General features: G+C 39.4%; 1 protein-coding gene across 1 annotated transcript in view; it reads right to left on the reverse strand.

Moving 5' to 3' along the window:
• Window positions 1–656: 656 nt before the first annotated feature.
• The window catches only part of slc1a7b (solute carrier family 1 member 7b), a 64,981-nt gene continuing 39,549 nt past the window's right edge, over window positions 657–26,088 (reverse strand). Inside the window, exons 4-11 of the mRNA XM_032572901.1 lie at window positions 22,350–22,392; window positions 10,498–10,729; window positions 10,322–10,421; window positions 7,475–7,708; window positions 7,122–7,316; window positions 3,388–3,522; window positions 3,168–3,267; window positions 657–2,782 (exon numbers count right to left, since the gene is read on the reverse strand). Coding sequence (XP_032428792.1) covers window positions 2,522–2,782; window positions 3,168–3,267; window positions 3,388–3,522; window positions 7,122–7,316; window positions 7,475–7,708; window positions 10,322–10,421; window positions 10,498–10,729; window positions 22,350–22,392 — 1,300 coding nt within the window. The 3' untranslated portion in view covers window positions 657–2,521. The remainder of the gene's footprint in view (window positions 2,783–3,167; window positions 3,268–3,387; window positions 3,523–7,121; window positions 7,317–7,474; window positions 7,709–10,321; window positions 10,422–10,497; window positions 10,730–22,349; window positions 22,393–26,088) is intronic.

A 26,088-nucleotide genomic window follows, 5' to 3' on the forward strand; every position in this document is an offset into this window, starting at 1 on the left:
GTTGTCAGTGGCAACGGCAGTTAGGTTACCATTGGTCAGATGATTGTGAACAAGGCTTTGAAGAGATGCAAGCCAGGCTGGTTGGCACACCTGTTCTATTCTCTTACCACAGACTATACTTTGCGTTTGTACCACTGATCACTTGATTCACTTAATACAAACAGAGCAAGGTTGCTTTTTTGTCTCTGTCTTTCTTACATAATCTGCGTTCCATATGTTTGACTGTTAATTTCTATGCTTGGTTCTTGGCCTTCAGAAACTTTTGTGCATATGAAAAGAAGACAGATGATGCAGCGGAGTGAAACCAGTCTGTGTAGGCCTGACTTTATTGTAAGTGTTTCTGGTTTTTATGTGAATTGGATATTAGCCATTAGCCATATGCACAACCCTGCTGTAGAGGCCCATCACATTCTGCCCTGATTTGTATGAAATGAATGTTCGGACATAGCAGCTGAAACTATGAATATGCCAGTCTGATAAACGTTGAGAGCATTGTTTTCACCACTCTAGCAGATCCACTGATCAAAAGGAAAAGAGTGATCCACTGATTGACTTTTTCTTTTTTCCTTTCTGAAACAGCCTTGGCTGTGGACATAATCAATCCTTAATATTGGCGAAACACAGGCAGCAACTCAAATAAACAGGCACAACAAATATATAGACAAGAGTTAGGAGTTTATTTGTGCTGTAAGAGTCTTATTTATCTTAACAGTTTTGAGACTTGGACTGTTCATTAGACAAAACAAGTGAAAGTATTATTATTATACTGGGTGTAAATGTGTGTGTTTTTTTCAGATTAATCAATGAGATCAGCCAACATGTCAACTCCTGTAAACAAAATGACTTTTCTGTCTCTATGATGTAAGTAGCAAGCAAAAAAAAACAACAAAAAAAAAGCTTTTTTGTTAAGATAGCGTTTGATTAATGTTAGTCCCAAACCTTGATTGCCATGGTTGGCTTTCCGTCCAGCCTTGCACACTTGACATTGCTCCTTTTTCACCACCTCATTTCTGGAAACATTTCTTTCTCCAAATTTTTTCATGCTTATCTTCGGCAACTTTGTTGGATGTTGTGTTGTTACAGGGAGGCTGGGTAATTGTGAAAGGTGGCTGGAAATGTTCGACGTTAATAGTTCATTGAAGAAATATCAAAAAGGTCAAATCCAAATAAAGTCCCAAGTCTTTTGCTTTGATCAAGTTTAGCCAAAAGTCATTAAATTTGTGTCTTTTTTCTTCATATATCAGTTGAAACATAAAAAACAAAATCACTTCAGTTCCCATCCTTATCAGCCAAGGATCATACGAAGGCAAAACCGTTTAAGTTTACCTTTTCATCACCAAGCTTGAATGTATGTCCTTTTGCATGGATGTGGTTCTGTAAACCATCCATGAAAGTCAGAGTTTTTCCTGCAACTGACAGAAGCAGACAAAATGTGTAATCAATCTGACGAACGCTCAAGAAAAAACTGGTCAAGGAGTTGAGATTAAAAGTTTGTTATGGAGGAAAAAGTTGTCGTTTGAGAACTTGGTTTTGGATTCTAGTACCAAGATGTCAAGTGAAAGTGACAGACTTTTGTGTGTCACAGTATTTCTGACACTCAACATTATTCACTGCAGTTCCAGGTGAGGAACAACTTATCGTACACACACTTGAGCACACACACATAGACTCTACAGAATCCTTCTCTTGGTGCATTTTTCAGACAAGTGACTGGACTATCTTAACTGAATATACAATTGCATCAGTCAATATCTGACTCCGGGGCAGAGACAAGTTACCTCACAATGTGCTCCAACCAGTCATTGTAATTTTCTTTACGTCATTGTATTGTAAACATGTTTTCACTGTGTGAGCGGGACCATCTCGTCGCTAAGGAATCTGTAAATTGAGAGGAACAAGAAGCGACGTCTTGTGTGAGCATGAAAACCAGTCCTGGGTCAGAAAAACAATGCTTAAACATAGTGGCAATGGAGAGAAACAGCTTTGCAGTCCTCTTCCTCGCAATGAAGAAATGAGAATAAGAGGTTTTAAAACCCGACAGAGTCTGAATTAAAAAACAAAACAAAACAAAAACTATCACAGCTGGAAAACAAACTCCATTCATCACACACAGCGTGTAATTTGGGTGAAACTTATATCAATTTATTCTCAACTAAACCATATCGGTGCCAGTGGACTAGACCTTTTCTCCACATAAAAACTTTCCAGCCAATTTTTTCATGTTTTCCAAGGTGTGACTCTGGCCAGTGTCTACTGCTCACAAATTCTGACCTTTAAGTAAAAGTACAACTTTTGTCATTTCTTTTGGCGTGACCAGTGCTGCAGTATACAACAAGCTAGCTAGCTGGTTAGAAAGACAGATTGCTAGCTAGCTGGATAGCTAGATAGACAGATAGGTAGATAGATAGATTTTGGTACCGCAGGATATAAAATACAATATTGATGCCTTTACCAGTTTCCTTTGCTTCTGGGCATCCATCTGTCCAAATACAATAATGTCAAATGAAATTGCACTCAGAGGCTATACATTGGTCTCAAGGCCATTCATGTCAATAGTGCAGTGTTGTTTGCTCTTCTTCAGATATCTTGGAGGAATTGGAGGTTTCTTTTTGTCTGAAATCTGCTGAACACCTTCCTCAAGCTGCATTAGTCGAGCAACATCAGGCGGGATGAGCTTGTGTTTGACTCCTGAGGAATGCGGTCGAACGTTCCCATTGTTGTTGTGGCAGTTCATTGTAGGTGGGGGATTCACTGGGATTTTAGCCTCACAGACCAGAGGTACCTGTGGACAGAACATAAAAAAAGTACTTACAAAAGACAAAACAAACAAACAAACAAAACCAAAAAACAGTTTTTGGTTCTTTTCGCTTTGATTAAACACCTCCAGAGAATTTAATGCAGTGAAAATAAAAATCCAACTGAAAAAAGTAACATTTTAAGCTGAAACTTTAAAAGCAAATTCAGCCATCAATTCTCAATAGAAATGTGATCACAAATGATCAGACTTTGACCGAATCATTGTTTGTTGAAGGATGTTTGACAAATAATGATGCTTTGCAAATTTAAAAATATGATTTTGTTCCATGTTTAAAAAAACAACACAGAATGTTTTTTCTCAATGAAAGGTTTTAAACATAAGTATAAGCAACCAATGAATTAGAACCAACCCCATCTCCCTCTTTCATGAAATCTTTCCTGCAGATGTGTGCCATGATGCCTGTGGCCAAAGCGTCCCCCATTACATTTACCATCGTTCGGAATCTGTCCCTGCAAAGGAGACAAAGAGAAGCCGGATCAGAAATGCAGCGACCATGCAGCAAAAATGAAGCCGGTATGCTCAGCCTGATGGGTTTTTAGAGAACATTAGTAAAAAGAAGCATGACCTACAGTGCCCAGTCCACTGCAATGATGAGGGTGATGTCATCAGTGGGCAATCCAACAGATGTCAACACAATTACCATGGTGACCAGTCCAGCTTGTGGTATTCCTGCTGCTCCGATGCTTGCTGCAGTCGCTGTGATGCTGGTAGAGATTTGGAAGATTAGCATTGTTCCAATGAAGGACTGAAATTAGTGACATACTGTTTGTTTATGTTTATGTTCTGTTTATGTTCTGCTATTTCACAGCAAAAGTGATCTCAAGGTAGAAACACAAATTTATATTATTCACAGCTGGGTTGTTCAAAGTGTGGGGAGTAAAACAGACAAAGTAACTGCAAACATTTAGTCAACTTCACCAAGACCATCCCAGTGACAAAATGAATAGATTTTTAGTAAGTAAAGTGAATGTGAGTAAGGAGACAGAGTCTTGACCAAGTAAAAATAATAATAAAAAAGAACAATGTAGAGTTAATCTGTGTTCTCTAATTAATGAATGGTGCTCTCTGGGGACAATCATCAAATATTTAGTCTCAGAGTTCAGTTAAAGTGTGTTAATTTTCAAAAAGTTTATTTCTTTAAGACACTGTAATTCTGACAGTTTCAATAACTGTCTTCCTTCATTTGAATAAATGTAATAGGAAATACTATAAAATATGTTAATGATCTCTCCAAGTGAGTAAAAATACAATATAGCAAATATATGATATATAGCAAAAAGGTTCTTGAGGTGTGCCACATAATTACCCAGTAGAGTTTGACATGACATGGTTTATACGGACACTGAAGATCCAAACCCCTCCATTCAGAAATCTCCACCAAACTAAAAAGTGTGTTAAATAAGATGATGCAAGCTACAATGTCAAATATCTGTAAAATGTACAGGTATTAAGGAGAAGCAGCATAATTTATTTTACCAATTTGTTTTGCTTGAGAATACTGGATTTGACAACAGCTCTGGAGTTGTTTTAAATATCGGATTCAAAGACTTTATAAGGGCTTTAAGGCACAGAATGTGAACTTCCCAGAAGCTGTGAGTTTGATCACAGCTCTTTTAAAAACACCAGAGGTCAGATATCAGGGGACTATTCCTTTTCAGTTGAATAAAACAAAAATACAGGATGCTACAGGATGAATATTAGAATAAGCCTTAGGAAAACACAGCTATGGTCACACAGAAATCTTTTCAAATATATAAATGGTCGATGATTAGTCCTAAAGAGAAAATCAAATGTATGCCTTGTTATATTAGTGGCCACCATCTTATTTTTTAAGTTAAAAGAGTCTGCAGCTTCATCACAGGAGGGGGTAATCAATGTGAAAGTTGAAATCATAAGCAATTAAAACCTTCCATTTGATAATTAGTGTCAAAATGTCTCTACACATTCAGAATGTAAAGCTTCAACCGGAGCAGGGGGTCAATAAATTACAATACAGTAAAATATATTTTTCATGCCTACTTTGAAGACCTGGCATTCAGTAGTGAAAGAGCCATTCTCCATCTGATTATAATTGTAATTCTCTTTAAAGACCACAGCAAGACTTCCCCCATGACCTTGGCGATCGACAGTGGTAAAAACGGAGGAAATTAGAAGACGTTTTTCATAAAAATACAACCCCCCCCCAAAACAAAGTTCTTACTGTTGCGATGTTTCAACTTTAAAATGATCCCTGATTAGAAGTTAAATTTGGCCGAAGTAGAATGGTAATTTAACAGAGTACATTGTACTGAATGTGTCTGGTCAGAGGTTCACCTGGCTGGTTGTGGACAGATCTTCAATGTAGGAAGTTCCAGGTGTGTAAGCATAAGATGCAGTTGTGGAGTAAAATGAGGAAGGCGCTAACATTGGTAGTGTGAGCATCAGCCATAGAAGAAAAGAGAAATGGAGATTCCTGAAATGTCATGGTTGCTGTGACGACTACACAGCATCTGTTAGCATATGTGAGCCTTGATTGTTTGGATGGGTACTGTCTCACCTTAAAAAGGAAAAATGCTTGCAAGTTGAAATAGTCAATAAAGCCAGAGTTGAGGCAGCGTAAAGAAATAAAACAGACATTCCACTGCTCATGATATGGTTTATGCTCAAGGTCAAAGAACTGGTTCAGATCCTTCTGTAAGATAACCGCTGAACTACATTGTTAGGTTTTAACCAAATCTGGGACTCAGGGGTGGTACCTTCTATAAACCACCTTATAATGACTTTAAAACATTGGGCATTTAAACTCCCTACCAACCAAATGATAAGAGGGACCGGGTCTTGGTTGATTGGTTACAGAATTGTCAAAACTTTGAAGCTTGGGAATAGCTGGGAGCAGAGCCTAACCCAACCCTGGTAGGGCTGGAAGGGGATGGAGGGTGTGGTGGAAGTGAGCACAGGGGCTCTTTGTTAAGAGCAACACAGCTTCAATGTGGTAACAATCAAAAGTCCTCAAATTTCTGAAGAAGTCCCAAGACAAAGTTTTAAGAAATAAAGCCCATAAACAAAGTGTAATATGAGTCACATGTGGCCCTTTCACACTTTAAGATAGAATTGAGTCGCTCTTTTGCTGTTTTCATATTGTGTGGGTGTGTGTGTGGGGGTGTTTGTGTGTGTGTGTTGTGAAAGACTGATGTGATGAGAGGACTTAAAGTCAGCCCACCTCTGTTACCTTTGTTTTCAAAAGTGAATTCTGAATCAGCTGACTTCTGCAGGGGTGAGCTGGCTCTGTGGGTGGAAGGAGTGATGTAGCGAAGATTCATGGTGTGTGTGACCAGAGTGTGTGTGACCAGAAAATATTACGATTTACAAGTATAAACAGGACTTCTGATGAGAAGATTACAGGTGCAATGTGTCGTGGAAAAATGTATGTATTTTCCAAGCACATAGCGCCATTTCCTAGAACAATTATGTAACTATGTTAACTTCAGTTAGAAAAAATGCTTTATATCAACTATGGCTTCAAAGAAATTTGATTTCTTAATTTAACGCCTTGAAATTGGGCCTCTGTCTCTTTAAAAACTCCTACTTTTTCTGAAACTCCGCCTTCAGGAAGTCATCACAACATGGCTCCTCTGTTAAGCCTTTAACAACATTTTTAGCAGCGTTTCACTGAGAAGCTCCTATAATGAGCTCAACAGATGTGCAGTTCCACCAGGTGTTTGCTAACTGCTGCTGGCTAGTCTGAAGGAGCTGAGTGAGGGAGCCGGGGGGTGAGGGCTGCTCTGTGAGCTAGAAGCTTGGGAACTGAAGCTTTGAGTAGGAGCTGAACCCTGGGTGGCTATATCCACCCAGGTGTTTTGCAAAGCTCAATGGTTGCCATTGGAGATAATAGGATTTCTCAAACACATGAAAGAATCAAGGGAACACTTCCCCTGGGACACAAAAGTGAGGCTGTGGAGACCCATGTTGGACCTTAGGTTGCTGTCATAAAGGCTGCAGAGATCAACACACTTTGTTTCATAAGGGTCAGAAGAGAAAGCAGGGACTTGATACAAAGGTGGGCCGTCCTCAGTGGTTTGGACAGTCAGAAAAAGAGCCTTTGTGTCAATACTGTATCTGGCTCTAAGTGTTTATGCTTTTCTAAAAGCTACTGGTTGGATAACACTATGGATTCTATTTTTTATTTAATAAACTGAAAAAAGGGACATTTTAATTTATTAAAGCTTTATGAAGGATTTTGCATTCTATACCTACCATTGTTCTAAACTCCTACCAGTCACATGTAAATGTTGTTATAAAGCTGGTACGATGTAACGTCACTGACCTGATAGTGATGATCTGGCCAAAATCCAGCTCATAATTATTAACTTGTGCAATGAAGATGGCCGCCACAGCTTCATAAAGGGCAGTGCCGTCCATATTGATGGTGGCGCCCACTGGGAGCACAAATCGGATGATGCGCCGGTCAATGTGATTGTTCTCTAAGAGGCACTTGAAGGTTATAGGCAAAGTGGCAGAACTGAAGAAGATAGAAAAGAGGTGTCATTAGAAAATTAAAAATCCCAAATCAGATTAAATCCTTTTATAGAAAAGATCAAGAGGAAACCTTTTAAACAACGATCAGAAACAAATGTAGAACATACAGTATGTCTCTAACTGTGCTGCTTATTTCTTTACCTGGAGGAAGTGGCCAGGGCTATAAGCAAGGCTTGCAGGATTCCCCGGATGTAAACGATGGGGCTCTTTTTGGTGATGAAGAAGTACATGGCAGGCAGGATGAACAAGCCGTGCAACACCAAACCAAACACCACGGTGATGGCATAAAACCCCAGCTTCTTCCCCATTGCAGAGGGATCACTCATCTCCAGGATTTTACCAGCCACCAGGAAAACAATGCCGAATGGAAAGTACCTGGCAGGACGAAGTGTACACCTTTAAAATCAGCTAATTCATTTATGAGTGCAAACATTAGAACAACTAATAAGTGAAGATACGTAAATATTTAAGACCCTTTCTCACAGGGTAAGGACTATTTTACAGCCTCCACAACCACACAAGGTTTAGGAAAATGTCTGGATCTTTTATTAATGAAACCTTCAGTGTGAAGGTAATTATAATGTTTTAACTCTTATTACTTACACAGTTTGGTTGTTTTGCGCAACTTTTTTCAATGCTGTTTCTCCATGACCTTGTTCGTTGTTGCTTTATGTTTGGATGAAGCTACAAGCTAAAGGTTGCAGCAGAACCCTGATGCCACTGCTGTGGGTGGGACATCTCATTTGTTGATTCCAAGACTATTTTGCAATTTTCTTTTTCTTCTCATTTACACACTCTAATGGCACTTTATTAGGTACACATGTTCATGTGACAATGGTAGAAATTCAATGCATTTAGGGATCTACATGTGGTGATGTTGATGTGCTGAAGTTTAAACCGATCATCAGAATCTGGAAGAATTGTAGCTTTTACCCTACAGCCAATCAGAGGAATCATCTTATTCAGGCCCCGCCTACTTGCGGTGTTTTGGGGAAATTGTAGCCAGCAATTTTACAGAAGAGCTATGGAGACACTAATGGTACTGCTGTGGGAGATCCAACACGTTCAAATGACACACAATGTTTTATGAACCGTGTGAAGCTGTGAGAGCTCTGGAAAAAACTAAACCAAACCATCATCGTCTTACTGCTTCCTGACAACTTCATCTTTTCTGCCAGTAGTAACATTCGGCTGTTTATCTTGTGACTCGTGTGATTAGAAAAGTGTTCCCATTGCAGTTTTGTGAAATGCATTTATTTTGTTACAGCTGAAAAACCACCTCATTCTAGCGCAAAAACATTTAATTGGAAAGCAAGTTTGTTTTAAATTGCTGTTTCCAATAAGCAAATTTACTTTTGTACTTTCAGTTTGTGCAATTTTATGGGAACTGGAAACGCAGCCAGTATGGATGAAAATCTATGCCACAAAAAATGAAAAGCAGTTTTTAAGGAATACCGACATGTGCTTAATACAGCAGTGAGCAAATATCATTAGGTTCTGCAATTCTGAACCTAACAAAGTCATGCCCAAAAAAGTCAGCGCATTCATTTTAACAATCATGGTTATGACTAACAAATTTAGTTCATCTGCAACATGAGAGGATGCAGATGAAGGCATTGTTTTGCACAGACTCAACCACAGGCAATTTTCTTTTTTCCTCTTAATGGGAAGAAATGCTTTTAGGTTCAACTAAAAGAACAGATGAGTCAATAAAAGGTTTGTTTTTCATATGTAGACCCGGAGCTGAATCCTCCAGCTGCATATTGTTTTTAGTGAATGTAGCGCTGAAACACAATGCACAGCAGGTTTTTCCAGCCCGTCCCACAATGCACTGCCAAGACCCCAACACACTGCAACAATAGCAAGTCACCGTAGACCTTGGAAGACAAGGACACTCAGCAACCACTTGTAAAAGAAACACCGTCTTGCTTCTGTGTTAGCAATCTTTTGGTCATATAGTAATATCCATCCCTTTATTTCATCTTGTTCTGAGCTTGTGTTTTACTCGTTTGCATTTTCTGCACTGTGATGAAATATGAATGAATGTATCACTGATTCATTCACTGATTCATTAAGTGTACTGAAGAAATCTTGATAGAGCTATTTTGTGCACCACCAGTTTATAAATAGATATAATGTAGCTACTCAACATAAAAAGTTTTATAATGCAATAACTTCATGGATAATGAAAAACCAGTAGAATATTTCCATTCTATGTAGCTGAATAAAATATTACCTTCTCTTCCTATTGGTCTCAGTTGCTGCTATTCAGTTTCTATTATGATGTCCGCTGTAGATGGCTCTATTGAATTCAGTTCATGTCAAGAATTATTATGAATAATGTCCTTGATGAATTATTCACTAAAATCTGCTTAATCTTTTTCTTTGAAATTTAAACAAAACATGTTTCAATGTTCAGTTTTCTCTGTACTTTCTGTAACACGAAGCTTTAAAGCTGCAGTATGTAACTTTTATTAAAAAGGAGGTTTTTTTTGCATATTTGTTAAACCTGTCACCTTGTCACGACAGACAGATAATCTGTGAGAATCAATCGAGCTCTTCCACTTCCTCCCTGAGATACTATCGCTTCCTGAAGAAATGCACCATTTCAGAACCAAAACAACCAATCAGAGCCAGGGGGAGGGTCTTAGTGCTGTCAAAAACTCTAGTGAAAGCACTGCTAAATGTGGCAGAGAAACAACTTACCATTACAGGAAAACCGTTTATCTGCCGTCATTGGTGGCCATGCTAGCTAGTCTTAGCATTCATGGCACAGAGCTAGGAGGCGCTAAGACCGGCCTCCTAGCTCTGATTGGTTGTTTCTAGTTAGAACTGGGAGCACTGGGACAAGGCAGAGGAGCTAAATTTTTTCACAGATTATCTGTCTCATAATAAACAGAACATGTAAACAAATATGTAACAAGCTTCAACAGAACTTCTACTTACAGTATATGTATGTACAGTATAAGTATCATTAAAGGTCCTCACCATATGACAATGGCCACAATTCTAAGAACCGCTTCATTGAGACTTTGGCAGAAGTTGACCAAGGCGCTTCCATTGGGGCCCATTCTTCCTAACATGATGCCTGTCAAAACAACGGGATGTCAAAAGCACATCATTCTGAAACGGTTCCAAATTCCAAACACAGTTGGAACACGTACCCATGGTGGCCGAGAAGATAACGATCCCGAGGACGTTCATTCCGTCACTCGTTCCTTCACGAGTGCGCACCAGCACGTCCGGAGGCGGGGTGAGGTCAAGAGCAAAGTTCTGGATGTCGCTGCCGTTATCGTCCTGGATGCCGTAGATGAGCGGCCGCCGCGTGGTGGACTCTGACTGGGCCTGACTCACCGTCGGCTTCGGCTTCATGATGAGCTGGCTCCGTGTTTGGTACTGTTGTCAGGGGAGACAGTGACACTTTTCATGAGGTTGAGTAAATTGTGTTAAGATTTTTTTGAACCAAAACATACAAATGGATTTCCGGGACATTTTCTGAAGCATTCCAACTGGAATGAACTGGAAACTAAGGTGATATTTTGACAAACAGCTGAATTAAAAACATTGCTTTTCAACAGAGGTTGTAAGCAGAGCTTTAGTTTGAGCCTCTCCTTTAGAATTTTAGCAGATTTACTTCAAACCACCACAGGTCTAAAGGTAATGTAAGGTGCCTCCTATGAAAGCTGGCAGATCCAATAATCCATATTCAGCACATATAAAAGATTATTTTTTGAAGCCCTTTGATGACATGTAAAAGTTACAGTTACACCCAGTTTTGCCAGATTTGCTAACTAATAAACATAAATGTATTTCTATAACGTATGCAATACTTAAATTAGCAGAGGATTACTAAAACAGAACACCAAAACAAATTAAGCAAGTAAGGAAATATTAGTTAGCAATGAAATCCTTCATTAAAAGACAAATAAATTTTTCATATCATTGAAAAATGTAAAGGTTCTTGAAGGGCATATCAATGGGGGTTTTTCTGTAATGTGACTTCTTACTCTATTGAGGTTGGTAGGACACATTAGCTATATACATTGTCAGAGAGCATTTTCGTACTGGATTAACTTTATGCTTACAAACAACACCAATTGCTAGCTTAGTGATCTGGCTGTTTTATCCATGCATGAGATATGTCAGTGTCTTGTCCTAATTTCTCAGCTCTGGGTTTTTCCCTTAAATAGTTTTATAATCCAATTGGAATCCCAATCAAAGCAAAAAGTCAACAAAGTTAATTGGACTTCCCTACATCCGTCTACATGCACTGAAATCCTTAATGTTTCTCACATAGATGAATGACCCTCGCAGCAAACATGCTGTGTCTTAAAATACTAATACATTTTCAAAAATCTGCACAGAATTCATGTTGTAACACCTGGCTACACGTTTTCCTTCAGGATTCCTTTTCTTTTTTTCAAAAATTGTGTAGCTGAGTGTGTCTTTAGGCTGAATACTAATGCCTCTCAAAACAAATCAATTTTTCAAACAATTGACACCCTAGAGATAGCCATAGAAAGTTGACTTACATCACTCACACTGAGCTTCTAAGCCAAATTAATGTCCATAACATAGCAGAGCAAAGCTCAGTTTAGCCTTTTAAAGAAGAAAACTGTTAATTCCACTGCTAAATGGCTTTTCTCAAGGGTTGGGTCAAACAAGCTTTTCAGCCACAGGAGGTTCTTCATTCTGAGTCATGCTGTTCTTGCTGCAAGGTGAAGACGTAGAACGATGAAAGAAATCAGAACATAAAGGGTATAAGTTGAATATTAATGGAAAGGATTTGAAACCCTCTCTGATTTAACACCTGCAGCTACCTGGTAAACTGCAGCATGAAATTGCACATTCAGAGCAGTTTGTCAATGGAGCTTTCAGCAGATAAAGCAAATGAAATGCAGAGTGGAGGAAACATATTGGACTTCTACACAACCTGATGTTTCTTTGAATATAGCGTTCCTCACAATAACAGCGACGGCTGGTAAAGATGTGCAAAAAGGCATAAAATTCATCTTTATCACAGCTGTATTAGCTCACAGTAAAAATTAAAAAGGAATCACGTCTACAAAAATGTCTCGGATATTGGCATCCCTAATGGTAAAATAAATCAATGCAACCGTTCTTGTAATTAATCATTTAGTTATTTCCTGAAATATAGCTATGACCCTCAGTACAATGTCCCTCATCCACTTTTCAAAATGAGAAAAACAAGAAAATACAACCTTCAAGTAAAGCAAATGCTCTTCATAAGTCAATAAATAACTTATGAAAGATATTTGCCTAAACTCGCCCGACAAACAGTCAGAAAAGCTGAAACGTTTTAAACATCGGGAACTGTAGCAAGGATTGGTGTTATGAGGGTCACCAAGATTCTGTAAAGATCATTAAACACTTTAAAAATACCAACCAAGAGTAAATTTGGGGGAAACAGCCACAACAACCAAGGTTTGCTGAGTATTCTGGTATAATAAATAAAGGTGCATAATTATAAATTAATTTATAATCAAATTAATTTGATTGTTTCTATGAATAAATTGGCAACTATAAGGGCGCATAGCCAATGCAGTGTACTCAGTGTACTATAACCCTGGCGGGCCACCATGCTTTACTTGCCCCCCACCAGGCTAAACATTGTTTCCTTATTGTAAATAAAGTTTTTTTATGCACCAGTAACAATGACTGTAAAGAGGAATTAAGCTAGGTTTATAGTTTGTAGTTGAAGCGTTGTACTGGGCACGACGGGGTGCGCACCAATTGCTCCGTCCTTAAACCTGCCTGTTGGCTTCAAACACCATTTCCAAATTATGATGCCTGCTTGTTCACCTCCGAATTTTTTTTACATCTAAATTTTTTTTAATACAAAAACAAGGTGTGTCGCTGGTAGACTTCTCTAGCAAATAGATTCTTTTGATGCATCAAAGAGTGATGTCATCACTGCTGATGTCATTGTTACCAATGGAACTGAACATTCTAATAGTTCATTCACATCAAACACGTTTTGAGCGTCAGGCGAGTCTGGTTTACATTCATAGTCTATGTGGAGTGTTGGACGCCATGGACTCTCTTGACGCGTCAAACGGCCACATCGGCCCTCAACGCGCCTCCACATAGACGTTGAATGTAAATCAGATGCGCCTGACTCTCAAAATGTGTTTGGTGTGAACGCACCATTATATGTCCTGTGTCATATTAGTTCCATCATATTAGGACCAAAGCCTGGTCCTAATATGATGGACTCATTGCTTTGAGTCAGGGGTAACATTTAGAGGTAAAATGTGAATTAAGTTTTAGATAGGGTTAGGATTAGGGAAAATGTCTGTGTTAAGCAAAATCACAGCAACTAAAATGAAGGGAAATGAATGCAAAGTTCTAATATGGGTCGAAATAGTTTTGATAAATCTGTATAGCATTTTGTTTTCTAAATCATTCTATAAATAATGATGATATAATGTTAGGTTGTATTTCTGCCAATTGCATAGCTGCAGTACATTAGTAGCCTAATGTGTTGAATATGCTGAGACACATTCAATGCATTAGAAACCAATCAGAACCAAAAGTTTGTCTTTTGGTTCTGATTGGTTGTTTCTGGACAGCAGCAGAGTCAGAGGAATTTTCAGATTCTCAGTTTCATATTTTACTGTCAGACACTTTTAACAAATATTCATCTAACACACTTATCCTTGCGCACACACATTCACACTTAGGACAATTTAGAGAGACCAATTGTTTTTTTAGAAATTGTACCTGCTGCAGTTTTTATATATATAGGAAAGTTTTAATAATGTTTATTTTGGTGTTTTTAACTCTGAAATTGATCTTGTGTTTTATCCATTGGCTTTGGAGTTAGGAATATTATTTGCCTGTGTCTGTTTTGATTTCCTAAATTTGTGTAAAGGATATAAATACACTGCTGTTTAAACAAAACAGCGGTGTATTCATTTGGCACTTGTGCATATCAGCCCAACAAGGCCATACTGGATATTTTGGAGACGAACACATTTATCCTTGCGCACACACATTCACACCTTAGGACAGTGTTTCTCAATTCCAGTCCTCACGCCCTCCCTGCCTGCATGTTTTAGGTGTTTCCCTTCTGCCACACGCCTGGATTGAATAATGGGTGATTAACAGGCTTCTGCAGTACTTGATGGTCACGAAATCATTTGAAACAGCTGTTCTGGTATAGAGGCACATCTAAAACATGCAGAGCAGGGGGGCCTGAGGACTGGAATTGAGAAGCGCTGCCTTAGGACAATTTAAAGAGACCAATTAATTTTTTAGAAATTCTACCAGCTGCAGTTTTTATAGATAGGAAAGTTTTAATAATGGTTATTTTGGTGTTTTTAACTCTGAAATTGACCTTGTGTTTTCTCCATTGACTTTGGAGTTAGGATTATTATTTGCCTGTGTCTGTTTTGATTTCCTAAATTTGTGTAAAACATTGAATTTTCATAATGCCCAGTGTTGGCAAAACCTGGGTTTGGATTGTTATCCAGGTTAGTACCACCTGGGTGTGGGTCGGCGTAAAGGCCGAGCTGGGCTTAGACTGGCCTTCAGGCCAACGCCAACACGAAGCCCCTCCATGCAACCAGTGGAGGTTGGTCGCATGGACCTCGATGTTTGATTGGAGGTCCATCTTTCCTCGGATGTCCCTGTTGGATTGGAGGTCCATGTTTCCTCGGACCTCCCTGATTGATTGGAGGTCCATCTTTCCTCGGACCTCCCTGTTGGATTGGAGGTCCATCTTTCCTCAGACCTCCCTGTTGGATTGGAGGTCCATCTTTCCTCAGACCTCCCTGTTGGATTGGAGGTCCATCTTTCCTCGGACCTCCCTGGTTGATTGGAGGTCCGTCTTTCCTCGGACCTCCCCGTTTGATTGGAGGTCCATCTTTCCTCGGACCTCCCCGTTTGATTGGAGGTCCATCTTTCCTCGGACCTCCCCGGTTGATTGGAGGTCTGCTTCTCCTCGGACCTCCCTGGTTGATTGGAGGTCCATCTTTCCTCGGACCTCCCTGATGGATTGGAGGTCCATCTTTCCTCGGACCTCCCCAGTTGATTGGAGGTCTGCTTCTCCTCGGACCTCCCCAGTTGATTGGAGGTCTGCTTCTCCTCGGACCTCCCTGGTTGATTGGAGGTCCGTCTTTCCTCTGACCTCCCTGGTTGATTGGAGGTCCATCTTTCCTCGGACCTCCCCGTTTGATTGGAGGTCCATCTTACCTCGGACCTCCCCGTTTGATTGGAGGTCCATCTTTCCTCGGACCTCCCCGGTTGATTGGAGGTCTGCTTCTCCTCGGACCTCCCCGTTTGATTGGAGGTCCATCTTTCCTCGGACCTCCCCGGTTGATTGGAGGTCTGCTTCTCCTCGGACCTCCCTGGTTGATTGGAGGTCCATCTTTCCTCCGACCTCCCTGATGGATTGGAGGTCCGTCTTTCCTCGGACCTCCCCAGTTGATAGGAGGTCTGCTTCTCCTCGAACCTCCCCGGTTGATTGGAGGTCTGCTTCTCCTCGGACCTCCCTGGTTGATTGGAAGTCCGTCTTTCCTCGGACCTCCCTGATGGATTGGAGGTCCGTCTTTCCTCGGACCTCCCTGATGGATTGGAGGTCCATCTTTCCTCGGACCTCCCTGATGGATTGGAGGTCTGTCTTTCCTTGGTCTCTTCTGTTTGCAGGGAGTCTTCTTTTTGCAGGGGGACCTCTGGTTGGGTGGAGACTCTCGGATGGTTGTTTTCCAGAGCAAGTTTCAACTTTATCTTCAGGTCTGCAACCTGACCCTGCAATGATTTCACTTTTTCCTCCTGTTCTTTGATTTTGGAAGCTTGCTCAGTGTGAGTTTTGATCTGTTCCTCAAATTTAAGTCTCTCTTTGTATCCTTCAATCATTACTTCAATCAGACCTTTATTGCGGGATTCATATTTTTCTGCCTCCCTCTTGAAGTGATCCAGCTGTTGAAGAATGCTCTTTGATTCACCTTCACGTTTGACTTGCAGATGACGTTCTCTTTCCAACATTTTTTGCAGCTTATGAATCTCCTCCTGCTGTGATTTCACTTCAGCCTGACATGCAATCCTTTTGTCTCTTTCCTCACGGAGTTCAAAAATCTTACTCTGCAGTTCTTCTTTAAGATCGTCTACCTGCTTTGTGAGATTGATGACGTGTTGGCTAGACTCTTCCTCGTCTTCCACTAAGGGGGTGATCTCGAAGCCAGCAGAAGGAGTTGTTTTCTGCTCGACTTCCAATGATCTTGGGCTCTCAAAGTCGCCGGAAGGACTTGGTTCACCCTGGATCTCCGATGATTCATCTTCCGGCTCGCTGTCATCGTCAAAAACAAGGATTTCGTCGTAGTCGACTTGGATGTTTTGCTCCATCATTTCAATCCATGAAAGCTCAGCTGGAAAAGCTTCATGTTCACAAGTATTCTGTTGTTGCTTCATATCTATATTCTGGTAAATTATTTCTTCTCTGAAAGGATTAATTTCGAACGTGCTCTAAAGAGTGATCTGTCGCGATAGAACTGTGGAACAGGTCTGAGAAAACACTGTCTGTGAGCTACAGTCAAGAGAGAGATTCCTTTGTGATATCATAGTTATGACATCACTGCGGATGTCATTGTTACCAATGGAACTGAATATTCTAATGATGCATTAATATCAAACTCCTATAGAGGGTCAGGTGAGTCCAGTTTACATTCAAAGTCTATGTGGAGTGTTGGATGCCATGGACTCGTTTGATGTCAAATGCTCCCAACGGCCGCTAGGCGCTCCAAACGCGCCTCCACATAGATGTTGAATGTAAATCAGATGCGCCTGACTCTCAAAACGTGTTTGGTGTGAACGCACCATTATATGTCCTGTGTCATATTGGTTCTATCATATTAGGACCAAAGCCTGGTCCTAATATGATGGACTCATTGCTTTGAGTCAGGGGTAACATTCAGAGGTAAAATGTGAATTAAGTTTTAGATAGGGTTAGGGAAAATGTCTGTGTTAAGCAAAATCACAGCAACTAAAATGAAGGGAAATGAATGCAAAGTTCTAATATGGGTCGAAATAGTTTTGACAAATCTGTATAGCATTTTGTTTTCTAAATCATTCTATAAATAATGATGATATAATGTTAGGTTGTATTTCTGCCAATTGCATGGCTGCAGTACATTAGTAGTCTAATGTGTTGAATGTGCTGAGACACATTCAACGCATTAGAAACCAATCAGAACCAAAGTTTGTCTTTTGGTTCTGATTGGTTGTTTCTGGACAGCAGCAGAGTCAGAGGAATTTTCACAGATCCTCTGTTTCATATTTTACTGTCAGACACTTTTAACAAATATTCATCCATCATCATCTAACACACTTATCCTTGCGCACACACCTTCACACTTAGGACAATTTAGAGAGACCAATTGTTTTTTTAGAAATTGTACCTGCTGCAGTTTTTATATATATAGGAAAGTTTTAATAATGTTTATTTTGGTGTTTTTAACTCTGAAATTGATCTTGTGTTTTATCCATTGACTTTGGAGTTAGGAATATTATTTGCCTGTGTCTGTTTTGATTTCCTAAATTTGTGTAAAGGATATAAATACACTGCTGTTTAAACAAAACAGCGGTGTATTCATTTGGCACTTGTGCATATCAGCCCAACAAGGCCATACTGGATATTTTGGAGACGAATACTTGTGCTGTTATGCCATTTTTGGTCGGAAGGTTGCTGGGAACACTTCGAAACACACCATTTTAAATCAAGATCTTTTGAACTATGCAAGAAAAGAATGATAGTGATTCAAAATAAAGTCAACATTCCTCCTATTGAACACCTGAGCTGAAGAGAGGACAGAATAAGAGATGACACAAGAGTCTAGACAGTCTATAAAGAATAGGCAAGGTCTCAATCTGAATGTGATCGAGAAAGATTTTCACCAATCCACTACAGAGCAACAAATGACAAACAAGAGGAACCTTTATAAACGTCCACTTAAAGTTTAAAGTAGTTTACAACCTCTAGTTAACTAAACATTGCTCCACCAATGCATAGAAATTATGCAAGGTCCGGACTGAAGAGCTCCAACCAGGAATTGATCACAGTACCTTGTTGCTGCAGAACCATCCATTTGACATTAAATGTACTCAATTCAATGTTGTGCAACTGTGCTACAGTCATGAGAGGTTAATTTATTTTAAACCTACCAGAGCTTAAAATATTGTCAATATAAGCCATTGTCAAATCTGCTCTTTCAGTAATTGCAGAGGCCAATGCGTATTTGCTAAATGTATGTAAAGCCCATTTTCATGTTCACTGATTTGAAATGCAGATTTCTCCATGTAATTGTAACTCCTTTGGGACTTTCACTGTCATACAGCGGCTTTCTGGATCTGCCAGGCAATCCAATTAGAACTAGAACTACCAAAGATTCCCAAAATGGGAATCTTCGTCCAGGTACCAGAGAGGGGCCAGTTTGGCCCTGTCCCTAGAGCTACCAGAGAGGGGCCAGTTTGGGGCCAGTTTGGCCCTGTCCCTAGAGCTACCAGAGAGGGGCCAGTTTGGCCCTCCAAGAGAGGGTGTGAAGAGGCGCCTTTGTTATGTAAATAAGGCCATTACTATCCTGTTCCAAGGACAATCAGCGTGAAAGTTGATGTAGTGAGTTTGGCTCTCCTCCCCCCTGCTCATCTACAGGGATGCTAATTGCTAATGCTTTTTCTGTGCAATCCTTTCTGTGGTATCGGCTGCTTCAACCCAAATGCAGTATATTTCAAGTCCCATGCATAGTTTCTCTTTGCATGGTAATTCTTACAACAAATCCTGATGTTGTTTTCTAAGTTTTGTCCCTCTAGTATCTTGTCTTGACTCTCAATTTTCTTTTTTAAACAACATGTTAACCAGTTTAATAGCAGATGCGCTCTAAAACTTTGTATATTTTGCATCCTTTGTTTACGGCTTTTTTTTTTGCAAACTTTACAACAAAATTAAATGTCTTTTCTTAGTGGTTAAATTATCAGCTAATAAACTGTTCATGATCTACTGCATACGTTTTGTTAGGTCAGTTGTTAACCTAACAAGCAACAACAACTGCACCATTTAATTGATTTTAAATGTGTACAATAGGCAGAAATGTCTGTCCACTAGCCTATATTAATTATTTAGTAATAAGCTGTTGTAGTGACTGGTGGATGGTTATGGTCTTTTCTATAATTTCTTCTCTGAAATTGCAATAGAGGACTGGGGTTTCACAGCACACTATGGTGAAAAGTCAATTTAATGATGTCGATGAAAGGATGTTAGCTGCCATCTTCCAGGTGTGTTCAGTTGGAATCAGAGAGTAATTAGCAGGAAAACTAAGAGTACTTGTTCCATGCAGGTCATCTACATCCTTTCAACAATTGTCAACGTCTAAGCCTATCACACTGCATGCATCCTCACCCCCGTCTGTTGACTGCCTCTTCAGCTGTTGGTTTTGTAGGTTTAAATACTCAACAAGCTGTCGATCTTTTACACAGCATCAATGTTATTCTTATCTCTATAAAAAACACAGAAATAACCCCCGGCATTTATGACATGGAACCATAAAGAAATCGAAAAGCAAACTCTGGTCTACCTAATAACCAGGGTTATTAGGTGTGGTTTGAATGCATAAGTATGTGCCAAGCAAAGTGAATACCATTCCAAAAGCAAAACGTGAATTGTAGGTCAAAGCATTCTGGATAAATAAACCAAAGCAAATGTGCATGTCTTGCGCTAGCGGGAGGAATTGCTGGTAGTCTTTTGCCAAAGATAAAAATGAAGTCATACAACTGCTAAAATCTGACGTGACTCTGTTTTTGTTTACATGTCATGATAATCATTACATTCAAAATTGTAACATCTGTTACATTTTAAGTTGATAAGATATGCTTTCACACTGCATTGTGTTAAACAAATGAAACCCCATTAGCAACTTGTTTATCCTCTTGCCTGTGAAAATGCTGCACTAAGAATCACTGAAGGAAATGACAGAACAAAATCTGAACAAGACACTAAGCACAACTTGATTCTTAAAAATGTAAGCAAAAGTGGGGTGGCCTCAGATTTTAGCTGTTGTTGGATGTTTATTTTGTCTTTGGGTAAATGTGAAAAAACAAACACTGTTCAACAAAATCTGCTCAGCATGAGTCGGGGATGAGGCATCAAACTATGGAGAATGTTGTTTTTCACACAAGTACCCTCTGCTGTAGTGCGTTTCCTGCTTTTGGAGCGGTCTCAGGACCACTTGGCATTCACGTATACATTCAAACCGCACTACAGTTCACTTCAGCTGAACCGAGACCTAGGCTTTTAGGAGGACCAGAGTTCACTTCTTTGGTCCGCATTAGAGTTTGAGTACACATTCACACCTCCCTAAATCAACCAAATTTTCTAGGCAAATGAAAAAGAGTATTAACGTGGGCTAAAGAGGGCTGGTGTGAATTTACCCCAATTCTCCTGAAACTTTGGGAACCTGTGGCAGATGTGTGCAAATCCACTCTCAATATCTTGTACATCACATGCCAATGTGTTATAAGTGGGAAAGGAAATGCAATTTTTTTCAACTTGTGGAGAAGATGAGCTATCTTATGCTGAAGATTGCTGTGTATTTTATCCAATTCACTTGTGAAAAAAAAATCACAAATGCATTGAACAAAGATACATTTCAAACATTTTTCATGTACAATATCAGTAAATACAAAGTTACACAGAAGCAGCACAGCGGTGTGGTAATTACCAATGTCTCCTTGGAAAAAAAGATCTCCAGTTTGAATCGTAGCCTTGGATTTATTCTGTAGAGTTTGCGTTCTCTAGTGCCCTAGTGTTTGGACATTCACTTTATGCTGTATAATCTTTATAAAGAACTAAAGAGAAGAGGGATTGTGATGGTTATATTTATAATACTATGCTCACAAGCTGTGGACTATAATTTATTACTGGAAACCTGCCTGGTTATTTCACTTGAGTCTATGAAACACAAAATTCTGCCTTTTTCACATGCAAATGGTAAAAATTGAGTAACAAATCTTAAAAATAAATTATCTTCTATTCCATTTACATAATTATCCACTGAAATGTTTTAAAATTAAGAGAAACAGTGCAATTGCACGTCTGTTTGCAGTCATTTTTATATGTATAAAATGTGAGCATACGCCTAAATGTTGAATTGGGGAGTGGGGAGAAGGTGACTTTAACTGCTGTGTATTGAGCGTGAAAGTTGATGTAGTGAGTTTGGCTCTCCTCCCCCCTGCTCATCTACATGGATGCTAATTAGACCATTCAGAGTCGTCAGTTTGGCCACATTTGGATGCTAATAACCCAGTTTGGCCCTCTCTCGGTAGCTCTAGGAAGATACCCAATTTGGCCCCTCTTGGTAGAGATAGGAATTTCTCAAAATCCTGGTAGTCCTAGTGTTAAACAACAAAAACATAAATATTGAATAAAATATTTTTCAACTCTTGACCTCACTGCTTAAATGGTGCTAGGTAATGCTATGGACAGCCTGGACACATTTTCATATGATATTACTGTAATGGACTGATGGTGTGCCTCTTGCCTATTGACCTTTAGACTCAGGCACATATGACTGGATGTAACCTGGTTGTTTTAGCCAAGAATTTGCTGTTTTATCCCCATCAGTATTTAAAATTCCTGTTATAAGTCACCCTTCAGTGTTTCATACTCCAGTTTTATTCCCTTTTAATCCCATATATTTCTATTAACTTTGCTAAACTCCTGTTAATTTCTATGGTTTTATGTTTCCAACTTGGAAATGTCCTAAAATCTTCCAACCTCTGGTTTTACCAGGTTGATTTGTTGTATTTCACCTCTTCTGTTATTATGTATTAAAGCCATGTTCAGTCTGACTTTATCAGTTTCTCACATACTTATGAAGTTTTCTTTCCAATAGTTAGTTATTGTTAATGTATTTATTTAAACTAAAAAAAAAATAAATAAATCTACAATTGACAGAGGAACATTTGTACCTGTCCTGTACCTTTAAAGAACTCTGTTGGATCTTACCTGCTGAAAAGTGGCCTGGACCAGATTTGATGGGAACATATTTCTGTAAAGAAAGAAAAAGAAGGAAAAATGTAAAAAATAAATAAACAAACAAAAAAAACACAACCCTAAAGCAACTTGGTTCTTTCTGTAGTGAAGTTTTATTATGTTAATCTTTTTTACAGTTTACAATTATGGCTACATTTTTGTGCTCCAAAATTTTATGCACATGAAACTTCAATGAGACATATCAAGCAGATTCTTAAAGAGTCTTTAAGTGATTTGGACAAAATAAGACAACACTGAGTTAACAACTGTGAACTTGCTCCAAAGAGACGTAATTCATCTGACAGAAAACTGATTAAAATGAACTAATTTACAAAAGGTCTCTCACTCCGTCTCCCTGGGCTAATAAAACTACACTCCACTGTGTAGATCATAGGTGTCAAACTCTGGCCCGCGGGCCAAATTTGGCCCGCAGTGTAATTATATTTGGCCTGCGAGGCAATTTCAAATTAATATTAGAGCCGGCCCGCCGGTATTATACGGTGGCAACGCTGTGACGCCCCATTCACCGCTTATACTACAAATCCCATGATGCTCTGCTGTTTTTTTTTGGCGCGTCAATCAGGACAGAGACAGACACACCTCCTCCTCTGTGTCAGTAGCACTTATGGTATCGGACATGGATGTATTAGGAAGGTGGTGATCCGTCTTCTTGCGCACTCCTTCGGTGAAAGCCCCGGCTCACCCCGCATCTCTCCCCCAAACCTCACTGCGACCTCAAACTACAGCCGTCACTGTGTTACCCCACCAAAAAATGGCAAAAAGAAAGACAGAAAATAGAACTTTTCTGGACAGGTGGGAGACAGAATATCTGTCTACATATGTATGGGAGCAACTTTTCTCCTCAGTGAAGATGACGAAAACGTCTCACAGGAGACCTCTGACTGACGAACATCTTTGTTCGATAATGAAGGTTTCCTCAGCTCAAACTCTGAGCCCCGACATTGATGAACTGGCATCCAAGAAAAGATGCCAGATATCTGGCTTGGCTGCATCAGAGTAGATCAGTGTGTCGCAAAATGAGCAATAAATAAGTTTTCTATGCACCTTTTCTTGTTACTCCAAGGCCTGAATGGTTTATTCATAGTTGTTATGTTATTTTATTTTCAAATTTATTAGTCTGTGTACGAAGCAAATTTTGACATTTATCTCAGAAAGGAGGCATTCCATTTTTATTTAAATTTGATTAAATATGCCATTTATATGTTTTATTATTATTTTTAGCAACTCAATTATGCACACCTGCATTTTAAGTTATATAAGCCTTGCTTGTTCAATATTTATTTATAAAATGTTCAACCTTGGCCCGTGGCTTTGTTCAATTTAAATTTTTGGCCCACTGTGTATTTGAGTTTGACGCCCCTGGTGTAGATTATGTTCAGCTGGTGTCAGGCAATCCAAATCACTCTTCAATAAACATTTCCTTTGGTGTTTAGTTGCCTGCTGCAGCTGAAGTTGTGCGGCGGAAGAACTAGAAGCTACGACTTTAGCTGAGAACATCAGAGAAAGTCTCTCTTCAGCCCAGACTAAACTGAGCTGAGCTTAAAATATGAAGAAAACATCTAGTTTTAATGAAAAACCTAATTTGTGTTCAGTGAAAAGAGTCTCCACAGCTTACAAGGTCTGAACAAGATGGCAGTCAATGCCAGTTCCAGAGTGGAGTCAGCAGCAGTGTTGACCATGCATTTATAAAGTTTAGTACCTCATTTAAAAACCAAAGATGTTCATAAAATACAAGCTGCTGGAAGATGATCTCCTCCTGCTAATCAACTGTGGTTCTGTGAGTGGAGATAAGATGTGTTTAATAAATGATAAACATATACAGTGCTAAATTGGGGCCATAAGGTTTCTTAAAAAAATGGAAACTGAAACTGAACAAAAAAATTTGAAAGTGAAAAAAAACAAACAAGCTATTTTTCAGTTTCAATTTCTTTCTGTCTTCATAAATATTTCACAGTCAACTGTTAGTTATGTCAGCTGGACTTTAGAGCAGTGGAGACATTTCACCTGTGTGGCAGACAGATGGACAAGTCTGTCAAATTACCTTCCGGAACATTTCAAATGGAGGCCTTCTTGTCCAGCATCGGTCAGATATTCCCATGAACAAACTTCTAAACCTCAGGGATGGACAGGCCAACTTCAAATTCAACCCTAAATATTAAGAATATCACTTAAGCTTGTGTGAATTTGAAGGCAGAGAAGTGAATAATTTTGTCGCTGTAGTGAATATTTATTTCCTTTTATCAATTTTCTTAAATGAAACAGGTTGTTATAAGTGTTGCGTTTATCAGTATATACAAGGTGCTAATTTCCTTTAATTGTCATCATGTGTGCATCAAACATAATTACATGCATAGTGAGTGACCAGTATTTCTTCTGTTAATTCAAAACAATCCTATTAGAAACAAACTGGTTTTTACTGCCAACAGTAACCCAAAATATGATCTCATGCTCCATCAACATGCAGCTCCATCTGTCTTGTGGTTTATCCATGTGTTCTTAAGCACACTGCAGATGGACAGTAATGCCCTCATGGATTTCTCCTTACATGCCTCAGACAGCCGTCCTTAATCTTTAGTGCTGTATTGATGGTGAGCTAACTCAGATTAATGTAAGACAATAAAAAAGATATTTACGGACAATCTTTGATGTGGCAACTGAAGCAATAAAACAAGCAAGTACTGGCAGGGATTTAGAGTGGTCATTGAGTCTCCCATGATCCTTTGGTAAGATGATCAACTCCATATAGCTAACTCTCCTGGGGGAAGGAAGCAACGGCCTTGATCTTCTTTGTTTCTACTCGGTGTCGGGTGGAATTCCAACCAACACGGAAATAGTTAGAAATAGTTTGGCTGATAAAATCAGGACAGGGGGTTGAAAACTCAGTGAACTTCCTGTTTTTCATGATGAACCATGAGTTTTTAACAGACTCAAGATTTTTTTTTGAAGCACAGTTTGTTATTGAAGCATGGTTTGTTATGGTTTTAGATCGTGAGTGGGGAGCAGAGGAGGCGGCAGCATATCCATGAACTGGGCCATGAGTATTCACATGTTGGTCGTCCTTGTCAGGCTGACAAAGAAAGACGAATGTAGAGGACGAAACAGGCCAGAGAAACAGTGACTGACAGCAGCTAATGCTACGTGTTCTGTGAGTGGAGGCTCATTCAGCTGATGCACCTTGAACATTATTAGTTTCAAACTTTCAGGCTGTGTTGAGTCAAATTTGCAACCAAAACCTGAGAAATATGCATTGAAGCTCTGAGCCTCGGTGAGGCCGACTCATTAATCTGTGAATAAACATCCAGACTTTTTTTTTTTTTTAATCCTGTGGAAGTTTCCTGAGATTGGACATAGCCTGTTTGGAGATCATCTGACCCGATAGATTTCACCTTCCACAGTCATAGTTGTGCATTTTAGGATTGCTCCATGAAACAGACGGTTTAAGAACACATTTGGATCTGGGTTAGCGACTGCAGTTCTACAGACCCGTAAGAGACAAAAAGGAAGAAATGTTTCTTATGAGCTGCACTAAATTACTATGAGGGGCCGTTTAGGACAAAATTTACGTTTTGTCTCTCACACACTACCAAAAAGTCTCGCATACTCCAAAAAAGTAGCCACGCACACTCCAAAAAATTACGTTTTGTCTCTCACACACTACCAAAAAGTCTCGCATACTCCAAAAAAATAGCCT

This window comes from Xiphophorus hellerii, chromosome 9, assembly GCF_003331165.1.
Source record: "Xiphophorus hellerii strain 12219 chromosome 9, Xiphophorus_hellerii-4.1, whole genome shotgun sequence".
Taxonomy (NCBI): Eukaryota; Metazoa; Chordata; class Actinopteri; order Cyprinodontiformes; family Poeciliidae; genus Xiphophorus; species Xiphophorus hellerii.